The sequence below is a fragment of the Primulina eburnea genome, chromosome 2 (genome assembly GCF_022965805.1).
Source record: "Primulina eburnea isolate SZY01 chromosome 2, ASM2296580v1, whole genome shotgun sequence".
NCBI classification, from domain to species: Eukaryota; Viridiplantae; Streptophyta; class Magnoliopsida; order Lamiales; family Gesneriaceae; genus Primulina; species Primulina eburnea.
Window position 1 is genome coordinate 11,461,351 of NC_133102.1, and position 17,268 is coordinate 11,478,618.

Here is a 17,268-nt window from a genome sequence, read left to right on the forward strand (position 1 = left end):
TTTTGCAATAAAATTTTCAACTCACTTTTGGCTAAATACAGTGTGAAGCACAAAGTGATACTAGCATATCATCCTCAATCGAATGGACAAGCTGAAATATCCAACCGGGAAATCAAACAAATATTAGAAAAGACTGTCAATACAAACCGGAAGGATTGGGCTATGAAGTTGGATGATGCACTGTGGGCTTATCGGACCGCATTCAAGACGCCTATTGGGATGTTCCCTATAGGCTGGTTTTTGGTAAAGCCTGTCACTTGCCGCTAGAATTGGAGCATCGAGCATTCTGGCAGTTAAGAAGTTGAACTTTGACTTGAAAGCATCTGGCGATGGCAGAAAACTACAGTTAAATGAAATGGAGGAGTTCCGCAATGATGCATATGAAAATTCCAAGATTTACAAAGAGCAGACCAAGAAGTGGCACGATAAACTCATTGTATGAAGGGTGCTCAAACCAGGACAACAAGTACTATTGTTCAACTCCCGTCTGAAGTTGTTTCCTGGTAACTTGAAATCGCATTGGTCAGGTCCATTTTTGGTGGAGACAGTGTACCCTCATGGGGCGATTGAGCTAAAATACAGTGATGGGAGGACCTTCAAGGTGAACGGACAGCGAGTTGAGCCATACTATGGGACTGAAGTAAGGCACCTTGACAACATTTCTTTGGGCGGATCGACTTGATGTAGACTGATGGTAGTCGGGCTGAAGACGTTAAACCAAGCGCTTATTGGGAGGCAACCCAAATTTTTGTTTCTCTATTGCCTTTCATTTTCGGTTTTGCTTTTATAATTGTATTATTATTATTTTTGGTTGTGTACTTTTAGTATAGTGTGTGCTTATATCTTCCCAAATCTAATGAATCCCAATTGTTTTCTTTTCAGGACTAAAAATTGGAGAATAAAAAAATTTTCCCGAAGGAACACCGCACCCGCGGTATATTCTTAGGCGCACCCGCGCTTGTGGTGTATGCAAAATCAAAAGATTCCCCGAAGCTACACCGCACTAGCGGTATATTCTTGAGCGCACCCGCGCTAGATTTACCGAAAGCACACCGCACCCGTGGTCTCTATTATAGCGCACCCGCGGTCGCGGAATATTGAATATCAAATATTTCCCGAAGGCAAAGCGCACCCACGGTCAGTTCAGATAAAAATTATAAGAATTCCCGAAGGAACACCGCACCCGCGGTCCCTTGCACAGTGCACCCGCGGTCGATGGTTTTAAAAACAGAATGGGGCAGAAATTTTCATAATCGAAGAACACCTCTCTCAAAGTTTCCTCCTTCCCTTCGAAATCCTTTCTCAAGAACACACTTTTCACCCTCAATTTTTGTTATTCCTTCAACAAATTTACCACTCCAACCGAAATAGCTTCACTCATTCCATCAAATATCACTTTTCTTTCCACAAAAATCAACATCAAACCTAGGGTTTTAAAGGGGCTTGAAAATTTCATTAAGTATTGATTGGTGCTTCGAATTTGTTCTTCAAAGATACATTTGAACACTCAAGGTGAGCAAATCTATACTACATTCGCTTTGAATTCGAAATTATTGGTGTTATTTGCTATGGAAGGAAATTACATTTAGTGAAGTACATTCTTGATATTGTGAATATTCTTGATTGATTGTTGTGTATATTGTTGAGGTGTGGATATTGTGAGTATTTAGTTTGGGGGAGTGCAAGAATCATTAAATTTTGTGAATTGGATTGAGGAGAAGTTGGTGATTGAAAGGTGTTCGATAAAATGCCTCCAAGAAAAAAACAATCCAAGGGTGCATCATCATCTGCAAATTACGATGAAAACAGGTTTTGGGATGAGAAAGCGGAGGAGAACTATGGAAATTTTTTGAACAAAAGCATTGTAAAAGAAATGGGATTTGATTTGAGTTTTCCTCGATCCGAAATTGGATTAATGCTTACTGCTCGGCATTGGGAGGAGTTTGGCAGACAGCCACAAGATGCTGTCATTTCGTTGGTGAGAGAATTTTATGCTAACCTCAAGGTTAGGCATGATCAATTGAAGGTGTTGGTGCGAGGAAAAATGGTAACTTTTGATGCACATACGATCAATACGTTATATGGTATCCCTCCAGTAATGCACGATGAATATGAAGAATACCAGACTGAGCATGTTGATTATAATAATATTCTTCAAACAATTTGCATAGAGGGAGCAGAGTGGAGAATGAGGGATGATGTGCATGTCAGCCTAGCAAAGTCTGATCTGAAAAGTGTTGCCAAAGATTGGTATTCTTTTATTTCTGCTAGGATTAAACCTATCGAGCATACCACCACTGTCATCAAGGAGAGAGCTATCCTTACTTTTTGCATCATGACGTGGAGGACAATTGATTTAGGTCAATTGCTTCAGAGTTCGATGCTTGATTATGCAAAAGGTAATTCTCCTAGCGGACTCCTCCACCCTTCTCTTATCACTGCATTATGCCAGAATACGGGAGTGACTTGGGCAATGAATGAAGAATTGTTAAAGCCAAAAAATGTCATTGTGGTAATTCAACCACAAAGGGCAGTCAGAGGTGAACACGCTGCGGCACGTCGAGCTGAAATGGAATTCAACAGAAGAGCTGCAGAAAGACGTGCCCATGCTCAAGCTCAAGAAACACAACCACAACCAAGAAAATAGGCGGGATAGATTAACTCAGTTGGAAGAGGAGATGCGCCAACAACGCCAAGATATGGATGAGTTTCGGTTTAGGACCGATACATTTATAGGATATATGATGGATTTTACGTCTGTCTTGGCTCAGCAATTTCCATCAGCTTCTTCCTCTGGTAATCCATTTCCACCTCCTCCACAGTGGCTACCCATATACCACCCGCCGGAGTTCCAACCATCCCAAGATGACGCAGATGATGAGGATGGCGAAGACCATTGACGGTCGTTGCCCGAGGTATGTGTATTCCTCTAATTTTCATGCTTATTTACATCGAGGACGATGCACATGTTTTAGTTTGGGGGAGATGTTGTTTATTTTATTTTATTTTATGTGTTTATTTATTTATTTAGTGTAATTTGAGTGTTTTATTTACTTTTGAGTTGTTTGCTTGTGTGTTTGTAGTGTTTTAGTGATGAAATATTTTTTTTTATGGCCAATGATGAGAAAAGAAAAATGTTGCATTAAGAAGAAAAGTTATGCATTACATTCATGTTAATCGATCAATTTGAAAAATTTAGAGAACAATCATGAGATTTGGTAAGTTTGAGACTTATAATTTCTATACAACTCTATGATTTTCATTTGACATCGAAATAAATTTTTGCAAACACATATATGATTGAGGCATTCTTTGATTTTATTTGGGCCTATTTATATTGTTCATAAATATTCATTTGAAACCCTCTTGAGCCTATATGAGAAAAGAATTGTGTTCTTGAAATTTCTTGGAAGCCAGACACTTTTCTTTTGAATATATAAGTATTTGGTTGATACATTGAGACACCATTTTCACGATGATTAGATTCTACTTTGTGTTGGTGAATTGAGATTTTGTCTAGAACTATCCAAACATCACTCGAGGCGAAATACGGACAATTTATGATTTAGAAATGATTTAGGTGATTTTTGGATCGATTGAGCCGTTCAAGCCACCAAATAAAATTAATTTATCATTTGTCACCTCTTTGAGCTTATATGAATTTGAATGACACACGTAAATATGTGTAAAAGATCCCATTCGAATATTCTTTCAATTATCCCACATTTACCAACCTTTTGAATATCTTATACAATTATTTCCTACCTTTTCAAGGGAGTAAGAATTCAAAAGATTAAAGAAAGTGATATTCTCCTACAAAAAAGAAGAAAAGAAAAATGATGAATGATGTCTGATTGAAGAAGTTGGAGAAAAAAGGGAGAAAAAGAGATGAAATGAATAAAAAAATGGAGATAAAAGAAAAAGTGGAGTTTGCAAAAGAGATAAAATTCAACTTACTCCCTTATTTGAACTCCTAATCTTTATTTGTAGCCATGAGCCAAGGCCTAACATTACAACCATTGAAAATCCTATTAACCTAGTCATAGTTGTCTAATATACTAGTGGAGAGTGATTCGGAGGCTCTAGCTTATGGACAATCGATAAACACTTTCATTGAGTACAAATCTTGATCAATTTTACACACACCTCATTGCATCAAATATTTATTGGGTATTCCTTTCTTGAATGAACATTGCTTTGAACCCAATTTTTACCCGAAAAGACCTCTTGATTTGTGTTTGTAAAAATTGAAATCGATTGACAAAATTTTTGAAACATGAGTTTCAGAGATTAGAAGTTAAGAAAATTAACCGATTGCATGATTATATCCGGATGAAAAATTGGTTGGATTGATTTGAATTGTGAATGCATGAAGAGTTAGTTAAAATATCTTGAGGCCAAGTTCTTTAAAGTATTTCATGAATTGTTTGTTTGTGTTGTTTTGTTTTGCTCGGGACTAGCAAAATCTTAAGTTTGAGGGAGTTTGATAAGTGCAATTTATTGTACTTTTATTAATTGTTTTTAACTTGGAATTTTGTGATTCTTGAGCAGGTTTTATGTGATTTGTTGTTGTTTTTGTTGTTGTAGTTTGGAAGCTTAGAATGAGAATTTGGAGTAGTAAATTGTTTAATTGGAAAGTGCAAAAGATAAAAAAGGCCAAAGCTCCAGCGCACCCGCGCTAACAAAGAGACCGCACCCGCAGTCAATGTTCAAGAATTTTTGCCGAAGCTGTACCGCACCCGCAGTCACTGAATTTCGAAGATGGAAGTTTTCCCCGAAACATTAGCGCACCTGCGGTGCCATCTTTACCGCACCCGCGGTCTTTGACAGACAAAGTCCGGAAATTCTGAAATTTGGTGTGCTGCGCATGGGAGTTGATGACTTTTGTGTTTTGCGTGGAAAGACTTGTCTAGGACTATAAAAGGCTTCTATTATTCACTATCTAGGGTATTGGGGATCCAAGGGAAGAGTAGTGGAGGCTAGAAGATTGAAGATCCAAGTGCATCATTCTTAGAAAATCTCTTGCACACTTCTGGACAGAAATATCTTGCACTCCAAACTCTTGTTCTAAGTTCTTCTTTTTTTATTTTTATTTGATATGTCTTGTTTAAGATTCATGTGTTGTTGTGTTGTTTGTATTATTATGAACTAATTCTTATTTCTAGAGGAAAGATGGAACAAGACTAGAAACCATGTGTTGGGATTTATGAATTATGCTATATAAGTTTTCCTTATTGTTCATTTGTATTTTTCCAATCTTAATGCTTTCATTTTACTGGTCATATCTTGAATGGTTCTTATGTTTATAATTTATCACTTGGAAAAGAGAATTTATAAACAAGAAAGGGAAAAATATATCGATTGTATTTATATAGTTCGGGAGGACATATATTGCTATTGAAGCCATTAAAAGAAGTTATTGCTTATTGTGTTATTTAATTATAGATTGTTGACGGGGACGTTACAATCCTTTGTTAGATAATTAGTATCTACTTAGCACTCGGGAGAGGGAGTAGATAATTATAGAATTCTTGGCTAATGAATAAGAATGACATTTATAATATAGCTACACAAAATAACACATGGTAGATAGTTGCGTGAAATCGGACCTCTAGATCTTTTATTCCATTGTTGTTTACTACTATTTGGTACTATAATTAAATTTATTTTCAATCTAGTTATTGGTGCAAACAAATCTATCAATTGATTATTCTAAATAAAGTCGAGACTATTTCAATTACAAGCACTAATATAAGTTTAGAAATACATTCCTCGTGGGATCGACACTTGTACTCAAAATTACATTTTACTATAACTTGACGTCGTGCACTTGCGAGCAATTAAGAAAACACGCAACAACTGGACATCTGCTATGAGAATTGCAGCAGGAACACTCGATCTCAACAAAGAAGGATTCATTAAACTTTAGGAAATAAGTCTTATGGGATCAGTGAAAATTGCTTGGGACATGACTTCATTAGACATGAAGGAGTCAGTCCTAGCTAGTAAATCTCTTAGTGAGATCGCTGGAAAAATGGCTACCTTATTTGAAGCACACTTTATATGGTATACTATTTCAACAGTCAAGATACATAGAAGAAGAAGAAATACACTCAAAATCTGTATAGTCTTGAATTACATGACATATGTTTGGTGGATGAATACATTATGTTATTCACTAAATATAGATGGAATTCAGGGGTCGAAGAAGATATAGCTATGCAGTTTTTCTTAGCAAAAATGCCAAGCCCTTGGAGAGAGATGCTCATAAGGGAATACGTACCTGGTAATCCAGATACGCTGGCAACAAGAGCCTCTTTCCTTAAAGGAAAGTTGGCAGAATGGTGTCACATGGCAGCATTACAAAAAAATTACAAACGACTAAGGGGTATCAACAAAAGAACTCCTTTGTGTTGTAAGGAAAATGATCTTCCAACAATTATTGGAAGTAAACCCCAGAAGCATAAAAGGAAAAGTTTCAGGACTCATCCTTATGCCCAAAGTGGAAGAAGTTCTTGGAAACCAAAAAAGGTATGGTCTAGACAGAAAGCCAGATCTTACAAATCTGGACAAAGAAGTGGACCATTAAGAAGTAGGATATCATCCCAAGCATCGAGTTCATCTCGAAGCACAGGAAGAACACCTACAAAGAAAACTTTCAGAAGAGCTCATACTCGAGCCAATGAAAGTTTCAAGGATTGTAATTGCTGGACATGTGCAGCAAAAGGTCATATCTCAACCAACTGTCCGAAAAATGAGAAAAGAGGTGTTAAACGTTCGATCCTACCCCGGATATTGAAGAAGAAGTTTATTACCAAGATATCATTCAAGTATACCGATTTGAGGACATCGCCTCAGATGAAAGTATATATGAAGAAGAAGTCTTAAGTCAGAAAGAATCTGATGGAACAGAATCGGACTGAAAACGAGGTGTTTCGACACGAAACACATGAAGATCTGTCTGGGTTTTTCAGCCAGACAACAATATCTCATAACATGGTTCAAAGAATCATAAGAGAAAATCCGAGTCTACAGAGATATCAAGGTTTCTCTGCAGGACAGATAGAAAAGTTCTTAGGAAGTCTTGGCCTAAGAAACAGAAAGCATCATCTAATCTATAAAATTTCTAGAAGGGAAATGACTATCCCGATGGAACTTACAGGAAATAGATGGAGATACAGTTAATTCCTTCCGAAGAAATTAAGGAAGAATTACAAAAACTCAAGATAGAAGTAGCAAGTACCATGTCCTGGATTTATATTGGAGCAATCCAGATTATGATAAAGGCTACTTTCAAAGAAGGGATAGATTCACCTATTGATATTGCTATTTGCGATAAAAGAATAGGGAATCTACAAGATTCAGTACTGGGAACAATCTCAGGAAATCTCTGTGCGGGAAATATTGTAGGAGTAATCTATCCAAGGATAGCCTACAACCTGGCAGATCGAGATTTCAGCCGAGCCTTGACATTGCATCAGAACTTCAAGGAAAAAAGACTGATGAAAGAAGGTAATAGGCCATATTCTATTACCTATCAAATTTCATATGCTCTATCTAATACACATCATTCTGAATTGTTTATTAGAAATGAGTTTATTGAAATCCCTGAGATATTTGGAAAAGTTGCTCAGGCAATTTATCCAGAAAGAGTTGAGTTTCCTTTAATACAGGAAACAGATATCCAAATACAAGACAAACCGATTCTACAAAAGAATCAAAGTCTTAGATTGGAATCAAGAATACTATCTTTCCAAGGAGATAAAATAACGAGTTACAGGTGGGGAAAAACGCCTGTCATAGAAACCCAACAGGAGCCAAAAAGTTTTCTACAATGGGAAAACTTAGATGCCCAGAAGGGTGGAAGGAAATAGAAATAGTTTGATATTACAAAGCAAAGGAATCAATTTTTTTGTAATTCAATATACTATTTGGAACAACCGATGATAGAAACTTACCAAGGACTGATTAATATCGGAGAATTGGAAGTTCATATTCAAGAAATTCCAGGGAAAGAATCAGATCGACTGATTCTTGGACTAGAGTTTCTAGAGGAACACAAACCTTGGAAACGTCTAGAGTATGGAATAGAGTTTATGTCAGAAGATAAGATGTGGAAAATCCAATGAATACAAGTTCATTCTCCATATACATTCCAGTGGGAATGTTGTATGAACAATATAAGGCAGAATACTTTGCTGCTTATATTGATTCAAGTGCTGGAATCTGCAGAGCAAAAAGAGGTATTTTTCCAAATAATTTGGATAAAGAATTACCCAAGATTTATGGAAGATATTTTTCCATAAGGATCTTAATCTTATGTAAAAGGATTAAGATGACATAAATCATGATTGGCGGTGCTGGGCAAACACCTTGGTACAAGGTTAAAACACCACCAATTTATTTTCATGATACAGGAGCTGACATATTGTTAGGAAATAATTTCCTACAGATGTTCAAGTCTTATACTCAAGAAAATGAGACTAGAAGATTAGTGTTCACAACACCCTATGATCACAAATCATAGTCCAGAGACTACGAGAAGCATTTTATAGAATATTGCCGATCCAGTTTCACAGCAAGCGTGGTGATTCAGGACAACTTCTGAACTCAAAAATGAAGGATTCTAGATGGTTTGGAGAAACAATGCTCCAGTTAAGAGCAGATCAAGTACTCAAACCAGAAGATATAGAATGCCTTAAGATAACTCTACAAACAAATGAAGTATAATTCGAATCTAAGGTATCATTGGAAGATGTCAAGAAGAGGATCAAAGAAAATTACAATGGAGATCCTTTGGCATGGTGGGACAAAAATCAACTCAAAGCTTGCCTTAAGATTAAGGAAGGCAAAGAATATGAATTTGTCCGTTGCAAGCCTATCCCAATGAATATCATTGATCAAAGGGATATGCAGATTATAATCAAGGAACATTTGGACCTTGGTTTAATCAAAGCAAGTTTGTCACCATATAGCAGTCCAGGTTTCCTGGTAAGAAACCATGGTGAGATAAAACGAGGAAAACCCAAATTGGTTATTAATTATCAAGAAATTAATAAAATTCTGGAGTTTGATGGGTACTTTATACCAAGCAGAGAACATCTAATCAGTTGCATACACAATGCAAAGATATTCTCTAAATTTGATTGTAAGTCAGTAATTTATCAGATTCGGATGGAGGAAGGAAGCAAGAAACTCACAGCTTTCTCCACATCTCAAGGACATTATATTTGGGAAGTGTTACCAATGGGATTGGCTAATTCACCCCAGATATTTCAAAGGAAATGGATAATCTTTTTAAAGATTATTTTAAGTTTATGTTTGTTTATATTGATAACGTTTTAATAGCATCTAAAGATATGAATGAACATGTTAAGCATTTGGAGATTTTCTCTAATGTTTGCAAGAAAGAAGGACTGGTTTTATCTAAAAAGAAAGCAGTCATTGCTACAAGAAAGATTGAATTCCTCGGAATCGAAATCGATGAGTCAGGAATAATTCTGCAAGACCACATAGCCGAAAAGGTGCAGAATTTTCCAGAAAGTCTCAAAGACAAAAAACAACTTCAAGTTTTCTAGGAGTTGTTAATTTTGCTGGAATGTTTATTAAAAATCTAGCCGAACACAGGAAAGTGTTCAGTCCATTATTGAAAAAAGATGCAAGATTTATATGGACAAAAGAACACACAGAAGGACTTATCCATTTAAAGAAGGTTTGTAGAAATCTTCCAAAAATGGCTATTCCTCAAGACAAAGATGATCTGGTATTATATACCGATGCCAGTGATCATTGGTGGGCAGAAGTTCTTACTAAGCTCACACCGGATGGAGAACAACCATGTAGATATTGTAGTGGGTTATTCTCAGATACAGAAGCCATCAGATGGCATATCAACGAGAAAAAATTTTATTCAGCAAAAAGGGCTTTTGAAAAATGGCCATTATTCTTACTTGCAAAGAAATTTACTTTGAAAGTTGATAATACACAGGTGAAAGCTTTCTTAAGGAATAGAATTGAATCTAAACCAGAGAAAGCCAGATTATTAAGATGGAAAGCATTATGTCAGAATTATATTTTTGATATTGTGATAATAAAATCTCATGAAAATATTCTTGCAGATTTTTTGACAAGAGATGGACATCATTGACATTGATGCTATTATCAAGATGCAGAGGCATTTGAGGGAACACCTTGAAATGCTTCAAACCGAGTTCAACAAGTTGGCCGTTAACGCAAAAGTTGCGGGAAGCCTACAACAAGCTGATAAAAGAATTGTCTCTGATCGAATTACAGGTTGTTTACAGGCATATACTCAGTTATGGTCTGTAATGCAAAGGCCTATCCTCCAAGGCATTGAGAAGCCATTGGTTTCCCAAATGGAGAGTTTTCGAGTACAGGACTCTATACCTGTAGCGGGGGATTCAAATACCCCTTGCACAAGTGTTAAGTCGGGATCATCACCAGATGAGTCGGCTGAAACAAAATTTGAGACTCCTGATCCTTATCTTGAGTCTTCAAGTCAACCCTTCACCTCGGGGATTGAAGAGGGAGAGATCAACCTTAGGCCTCGTATTGACAAAGGTAAATCTAATGTTGGTACTAACGAAGCATTAATTTATCCATTTCAGGTTTATCAGCAGAATTGGGAGAAATTGAAAACAAGAATTGAAATTAACCCAGCTACTAACAGGGTTGATGTCTAAGGAAAATATCCCAGGATATGGATGAAACCAAATTCATGTCCAAAGGAGGTCAAGGCATGGTATGAATTCGGGGCTCTTACCTCAGTTTATACTACATCACCAAGCTTTCTGGAAATTTCAGGATTACCAAAGTGGATCCAGGAATCTGTTCACGAGACTTGGGCGAATAATGATTATTTGTCCAGAGGAGATGTTTTGGAGCTATACTTTTTCAATGCAGCACCAGAACCAGCAGGGAAAGGTTCTCACGAAGCCTTTCATTTCATCAAGTTAAGGAGGTCCGGATACAAATGTTCAAAAATTTATCAAGGACCCTCCAACAGAAGAAACACCCCTATTTGCTTCAATTTCTGAAGATGATATGTCTACACAAAGAGAATGGGGTTTATGGGTCTGTCTCACTGAGATGGACAAAATAAAGTTCCCGTTCAAATTTTATAATCATTCAGTGAACGGATCATTCCTGTTAAACACCATGACAGGAAAAACCACAAGTTTTGCAGAAGATTTATTCGAGAAAAGAGAAATCTTTTGTGGAACAGCAAGCTGCCGGCCAGTAAAGAAACTCGCTGAAAATTCTGTAACATGGCACATATAGGAAGATGGTTAGAAAACATCTGCCTTGAATGCCAAAACCAGAAAAAACCTGAATTTGATAAAGGATTCAAACCGAGATCTGATCGAAAACACTTTACCGACACAAGCACAAGTGGGGATGGACCACATTCACGTTTTCCTCGAGGACACCGAAAGCCAAAGATTCCTCGACAAAATTGAATGTGGACATGTGACTAGTCCACTAACAAAAAGAAAACCCACCATGTGAGTGAAAGGACATGACCACCAATAATAGGTGGAAAATGACAAGGATCATTGAATACCTAATTTAAAAAAAGGAATCCAATGAAGAAAAACAAGAAAACTGGACCCCAACTTTACACTATAAAAAAGGGTAAATGGAACCAGTTAAACAAACCAAAATCAAAACTAGAAGATGTACCGTGTATATCTGAAAGTCTTGAAAAGAAGAATCAATTATAAGAGAAAACAGGCGGATGCTCTTAAATGGCTAGTTCAACGTTTCCAGGAAAAGAGAGACGAGATTACCGCAGATATCTAATATACTCATCGTCAATGGTATCTCAGAGAGATAAAAAAAGATGAGAAGTTAATTTCTAGATTAATAATCTATAAAAAGATAGGTCAAGAAGGGACCACTCAACCACTATATGGTCCCCAAACAAGCTGTAAAGGCTTATGAAGATTTGAAGTCCGAGTTTCAAATCCGAAGGAGCCTTCTATAAATAAAGGAGCATAAGGAAGATGAAGGCATCGATCAACCTCTTCATTTTTCTTCAAACCATTTGTAATATTTTCTCTTTCAATTTTACTAGGCATGGGCACCTCATTTCTTGAGGTGTTCTACCCAGATTTATAGTATAACACATGAATATTTATATTTTTTTTTCCAGAGTAACTAATTAGGAAAAAGATTGAATAAATGAGGCAAATCCATTTCAAACAAGAATCGTAGTTATTAAAAACCAAAAAAGACCAAGACTTGTGGCCTAGCGACTCGGCGCTTGCACTCTGATACAAGCTAAGGCGCAGCCCTTCCATGAAGGGCTCACCTCGACCATGAAGGCTGAAGCATGACCCATTAAATATATGGTGTGCTAAATCGAAAATGAACTGCTAGATAGACTTAACATAGTTCATGTTCTGTTGCAGAGGAATCATTGATTTATTTTTTTAGTAGTTCACATATATATTACATTCTCTTCAAATTTCTTCAATTTGGCTGATTCACTTCAACGTACCGCACCAAGCTTTGACATTTCGCACCAAAACCCTGTCGTCCGTGCGTCTTAGAATGCACTGTGCTTTAAATAAGACATCAACCACTTTTATGCATTTTACCTAAGTTCACATCATTGCCTAATTATCAATTGGTCCTGCAAACTTCCGTTTTTCACGCTGTTGCCTTTCAGTTCCTCCTGTAACTGCAAGACCAAAACTAAATTCTCTTCATCAAAATCTACTAATCATGTGTGCATTGGATAACTGTCTTGTTCGGCAAGAAAAAATCTTTAAGACGCGAAAGGAACACGATCAAGACATTATAAGGTGATTTACCTGCTGGAGGACTTTCTTTTGATGGCGGTATCCCGGTGATTTTATTTTTTAAAAAGAGCAGTCCTTCGTTGATAACTACATTTGGAAGCCAAAATAATCTTCTAGTAACAATGACAAATTATTCAAATAATCACCTTGTCGGTGTCATATATGCAATCACAATATCAGCAAAATTACTCTGGCTTTGCCCGCCGACATAAATCGTGGTAATCCGCACCAACATAAAAAGGGACATACTTCGTCGGAGTCCAAGGGAATTCATACCTGAATGATTGTCAAAAAATATTATTCACAATGGAATTGCCATCACTTCTTGTTAACAATTTGACTTGAATAAAATGTGTTTAGGGACAAAGAAGGTAGAAGAAACATGTTTCATATACGTGAGCAAATGCAACAAATATAAAAAATTAGTATCATCTCGGATACATGGATAGATGTTATTTTCTTCATTGAAACGCAAGCTTTGCTCCTCGTACATGTATTTTATTAACAAATGTAAAATTTGCTACAATCAGAGCCATTACTACTAATTAATTATCACATTATATAAACTAAACTATGTTCGAACTACAGTATTTAACCGTCAAAACATTTTTGGATTCTGCACACGTTAGTAATGGTTTGACACCTTAAATATGGGAAGTTTAGTTTTCAGGATCTAAAATCAAAATCAGATGGCAGAAAACTTTAAGCATAGACAACCGCTGCAAACTAAGTCATCCAAGTTATACGTGATATAAAAAAATAGAAAAGATGTAAGAAAAGAGTATCTAACATGAACCTGGAGAGGTACCGCGATACATAAGACACACAATTTAAGACCAAGTTTAATGGACTCTTGTCATCAAAATGCATTTCCTGCCGTTTTGTTATCTTCAGATTTATGTTGATGGCGATATTAGTTCATGCATGTGGAAGACATGTTGAAAATTGTAGCTAGATCTCTATACAATTTTCAACATCTAGCTATATCTCTATACATTTTAGTTAGTGGATGATTGTAAATTCCTTTTTTGAGCCAATGTAACTCTTCATTCTCATATTAATCTTCATTTACTATGTATAAATACTTATCGAAGTAAGCTAGCGCATTTACAGTATTAAACAAAATCCAAATAGTCTTTTAACTGCTTCCAAGAACAGTCTACGATAAGTACATTCCTAAGTACCAATATCAGTTTATGAAGTAAAGCTGAACTAATTTCACTTTTTGGCTAGGCTTACACCAGTTTCACCTTTTTATTATTTCAAGAAAATGTCCTCTGTCCGTTACATCTACAGTTCCATTTCCACCTTCTCCAACATAATTAATTGATTTATGGCTTTCCTTGGTGAACTTTCAAAGCTAAGATCATGACATTATAGCCCAAATAAAAAATAATGATTGCATGAGTTTGGAAGCGGCATGCATTTTTCCCGAATTTTTACTTTTAAATCATTAAAAATACAACCTGCTTGCATTGCTTTATTTGTCACTATCTTCCTAGGAGTACTTAATGTCAATTTACGTAAGATAAAGGTCGCCATGCTGATCCACTTACATATTCACACATCAATCACTGATCTAAGATTTCACACATAAAAATAACCATTTTTGAAAATTAGGGAATAATATAACGAGTTTTTTTTATACTCACTGAGCATTCAATGTTCAACCTGCACATAATCTTTTCATGTGATCTGATAGAAAATCGGTAATCAGTGGATCCATTATAAACCACAGTGTATCGAAAAACTCGCACGGCATATTGCACAAGATGATGCACAAAAATACAGATGACTTGCTACCGTAAAATGCCTGATGTCTTGATGAATAAAACTGGAATACAGGGGAATTACGAAGCAAGTTGGAGTAGCCACAAACCAAACAACCCAGTGATATAGCCGTGGGTTTTCCAAAACATGTGTCTCGGTTTTGAGTCAAGACAAATGTGTTTGGGTGTTCTTTTACAAAAAAGGTGGAGCAGTTAAGCTTAAAACTTATCAAATGATTCTGTTGGCAAATCAACTACTCAATTAAGAAAAAGGGCAAGAGCAGAGCACCAAACAAGAAAAGGAATACCAAACATTAAGTGCCAAGGAAAAACCATTTTTAATCCTTTTCCTCGTGCACAAAGATAATCCACTATTATTGAACTCAGCCGCCTATTCCACAAGCCACAAGCCCGTTCATTTTCCAGTGCATAATGCGAATACAGAAAAGTAAACAAATCTCAAAGAATGCGTAAATAGCACTGTTTAGCCATCATTTGATCAAATTATTAAAAGAAAGTAGATAAAAACAACACTTAATCAAGCAAAACCCCAAAGGTTTCACGCTAAAGCATGAGCATCAAGCATGCAAAGTGCCTTACCCACATCAGCTTTGCAGGGCACATCATAAACATTGTCAATGAAAAAACAAACCTATCACATGTTGGAACTACTTATAATTAAATAAAAAAATTTCGTGTATAATTTAAAGATGTCAATGTGATATAGTTTCTTACCCAAAAAAAAAATGCGGTCAAATACCATGAGCTTACACTTCTTTCTTAAATTCTAAACAGTGAGAAGCGTTTTACCAGACAGATTTGAGCAGCACAACTCAAAGAAAAATCCTGCTGAACACGGAAAAATTTCTAGTGTCAACTAACACTCCTAAGTCCTAGGCCTTGTTTAGTTCAACACTTCAACTTGAGCTATCATCACGTTTTAGCCTTAAACCCATCACCCAGCTCTTATATGTACAGAGATACAAATCGAATTCATTAGTATGAGCATATGCAAATATGTAAATTAATCAAACATGTAAATCACTCAACAAAACGAAAACAAGAGAAATAACTAACTCAGCAAAAACAAATAACCTTAAGAAGTCGGGAACTTCAAACAAAATAAACGCAAAAATGTAAAAAAAATAGAAAAAAGGAGAACAAAAACAAGTGGGGAAAAACTTACACAGTAGAAGCTTTCCTACGGCAAGAAGGGGGAACACCGGTTTGTGAGCGAAAGAGCTGCAAGAAAATGGAAGTAGAGAACAGAGCAAGCAAGCCCTATTTGCCGCCCTTTGTTCGCTGCCGCGGTGGAGAGCAAAGATCAGAAACTCCAAACCAAAGCAAGACAAGAGCAAACCGGAGAGAAGAAACCAAAAAATTCGAACAAAAGTTCACAAGAGCAAACCAGATAAGCGAAGAACGAAGGAGACACTCATTGTTGCCCACAGTTTTCTGTCGCCGTGGAGAGGAGCCCATCACACGTTTTGTGTTCGCGTTCTGTGCTGTGCTGGAAGAGAGAGGACATGACGCGTGTATGTTTTTAACCGGCAACCGTACGAAAACTCGTTCTGTGCTGTGTTGTGGTGGAAGAGAGAGACCATGACGCGTATATGTTTTTAACCGGAAACCGTACCAAAACAGGCCCATTTCAAATTATTCGTGCTTTCATATATGTAGATGTGTGTAGTGAGTTCAGCTACTGTGAGTAGCTAAACAAGTTTCTCCTCTTCTACAAGAGGTTACTATGTATTAATAAAATGTTGGTGTTTGAATAAAGAGATCTTTGCTCTTAGCCCCTTTCATGTATTATTTTCAAAATTTTATCTTTTAATGTACACTCTAAGGTAGGAAACGAATTAGAGTTGTGCCAAGTGCTGCTGAAGGAATCTGCTTAGTAACCATCGGTTGCGATCGCGTGGTTGGACTGTGAGGATCAGTTTGTAAAATACGGTGGATATAACCCGGTGGTACTCCGGTCAAAGAGGTCAAAGATTTAATTTATTTTTCGGAAGCATGATGGGCCATTATTTACAAAAGAAAAATCAATTATTCAAAATAAAGATATAAGGGTAAATTTGGAAATTTAAAAGAAATGGGGAGTTGAAACAAAGTATTAGTGGAATAGGGAGTAAAGAGAAAGTTAAGAATGGGTTTAGGGAGTTTTTTACAAGTTCCCCTATATATATTCTTCATTGAATTCATAAAATACAATAAAAAAAGTGCATAGAGGTCAACCTTCTAACTTTTTGAACCTAACAAAATACACCATGCAACGTAATTTCATAATCGTAAGTAGAAATATTCCGAACGTAAATTTAAACATTCTCACTCTAATATCATTCTTCCTTCATAGCTTTGATACCATTTATATAATCAAATACTAAATCATTGCTCGAAATTTGGTACTCTGATGTTAATTCTCATACCTCTTACCCTTAATTTGTTTAAATAGAATATGATTGGAAATTCACAAAATTTTTATAGATGTTAAAGTATTATTTTCTCGTACTCAAAACGTTGTCGAAGTTTAAATTTTTTACAATCAAAACGTTCTTGTGCGTCATATGATTCCATTATTTAATACATATGATATTTAGGAATTTTACATTTTCATTCTGAACACTTGCATCGACTATCCAGGTGTTTAGGTGACAATAGATCTTGTTGTG

General features: G+C 36.2%; 1 protein-coding gene across 6 annotated transcripts; it reads right to left on the reverse strand.

Moving 5' to 3' along the window:
* Positions 1–12,282: 12,282 nt before the first annotated feature.
* Positions 12,283–16,136, reverse strand: LOC140824585 (uncharacterized). Of its 6 annotated transcripts, XM_073186157.1 has the most exons (6): positions 16,005–16,136; positions 15,783–15,898; positions 13,017–13,103; positions 12,840–12,914; positions 12,624–12,706; positions 12,283–12,555 (listed from the first exon to the last, which is right to left on the reverse strand). In XM_073186157.1, the coding sequence occupies exons 1-5, from the start codon at positions 16,073–16,075 to the stop codon at positions 12,642–12,644; spliced, it is 414 nt and encodes a 137-aa protein (XP_073042258.1). In that variant the 5' UTR covers positions 16,076–16,136; the 3' UTR covers positions 12,283–12,555; positions 12,624–12,641. The 6 variants fall into 6 exon arrangements, 4 of the variants coding, with proteins under 4 accessions (XP_073042258.1, XP_073042260.1, XP_073042257.1 ...); XM_073186159.1 differs by having other exon boundaries at positions 12,283–12,706; positions 15,783–15,838; XM_073186156.1 differs by having other exon boundaries at positions 12,283–12,706.
* Positions 16,137–17,268: the final 1,132 nt, after the last annotated feature.

What these genes read in the sequence shown, in the direction of transcription:
- LOC140824585 (XM_073186157.1), bottom strand. Translation starts at nt 16,075, where the DNA reads ATGGGCTCCTCTCCACGGCGACAGAAAACTGTGGGCAACAATGAGTGT. An exon ending in CTTCGTTCTTCGCTTATCTG is followed by an intron (nt 15,899 to 16,004) that starts GTTTGCTCTTGT and finishes CCACCGCGGCAG; the next exon opens with CGAACAAAGGGCGGCAAATA. An exon ending in CGTAGGAAAGCTTCTACTGT is followed by an intron (nt 13,104 to 15,782) that starts GTAAGTTTTTCC and finishes ACAATCATTCAG; the next exon opens with GTATGAATTCCCTTGGACTC.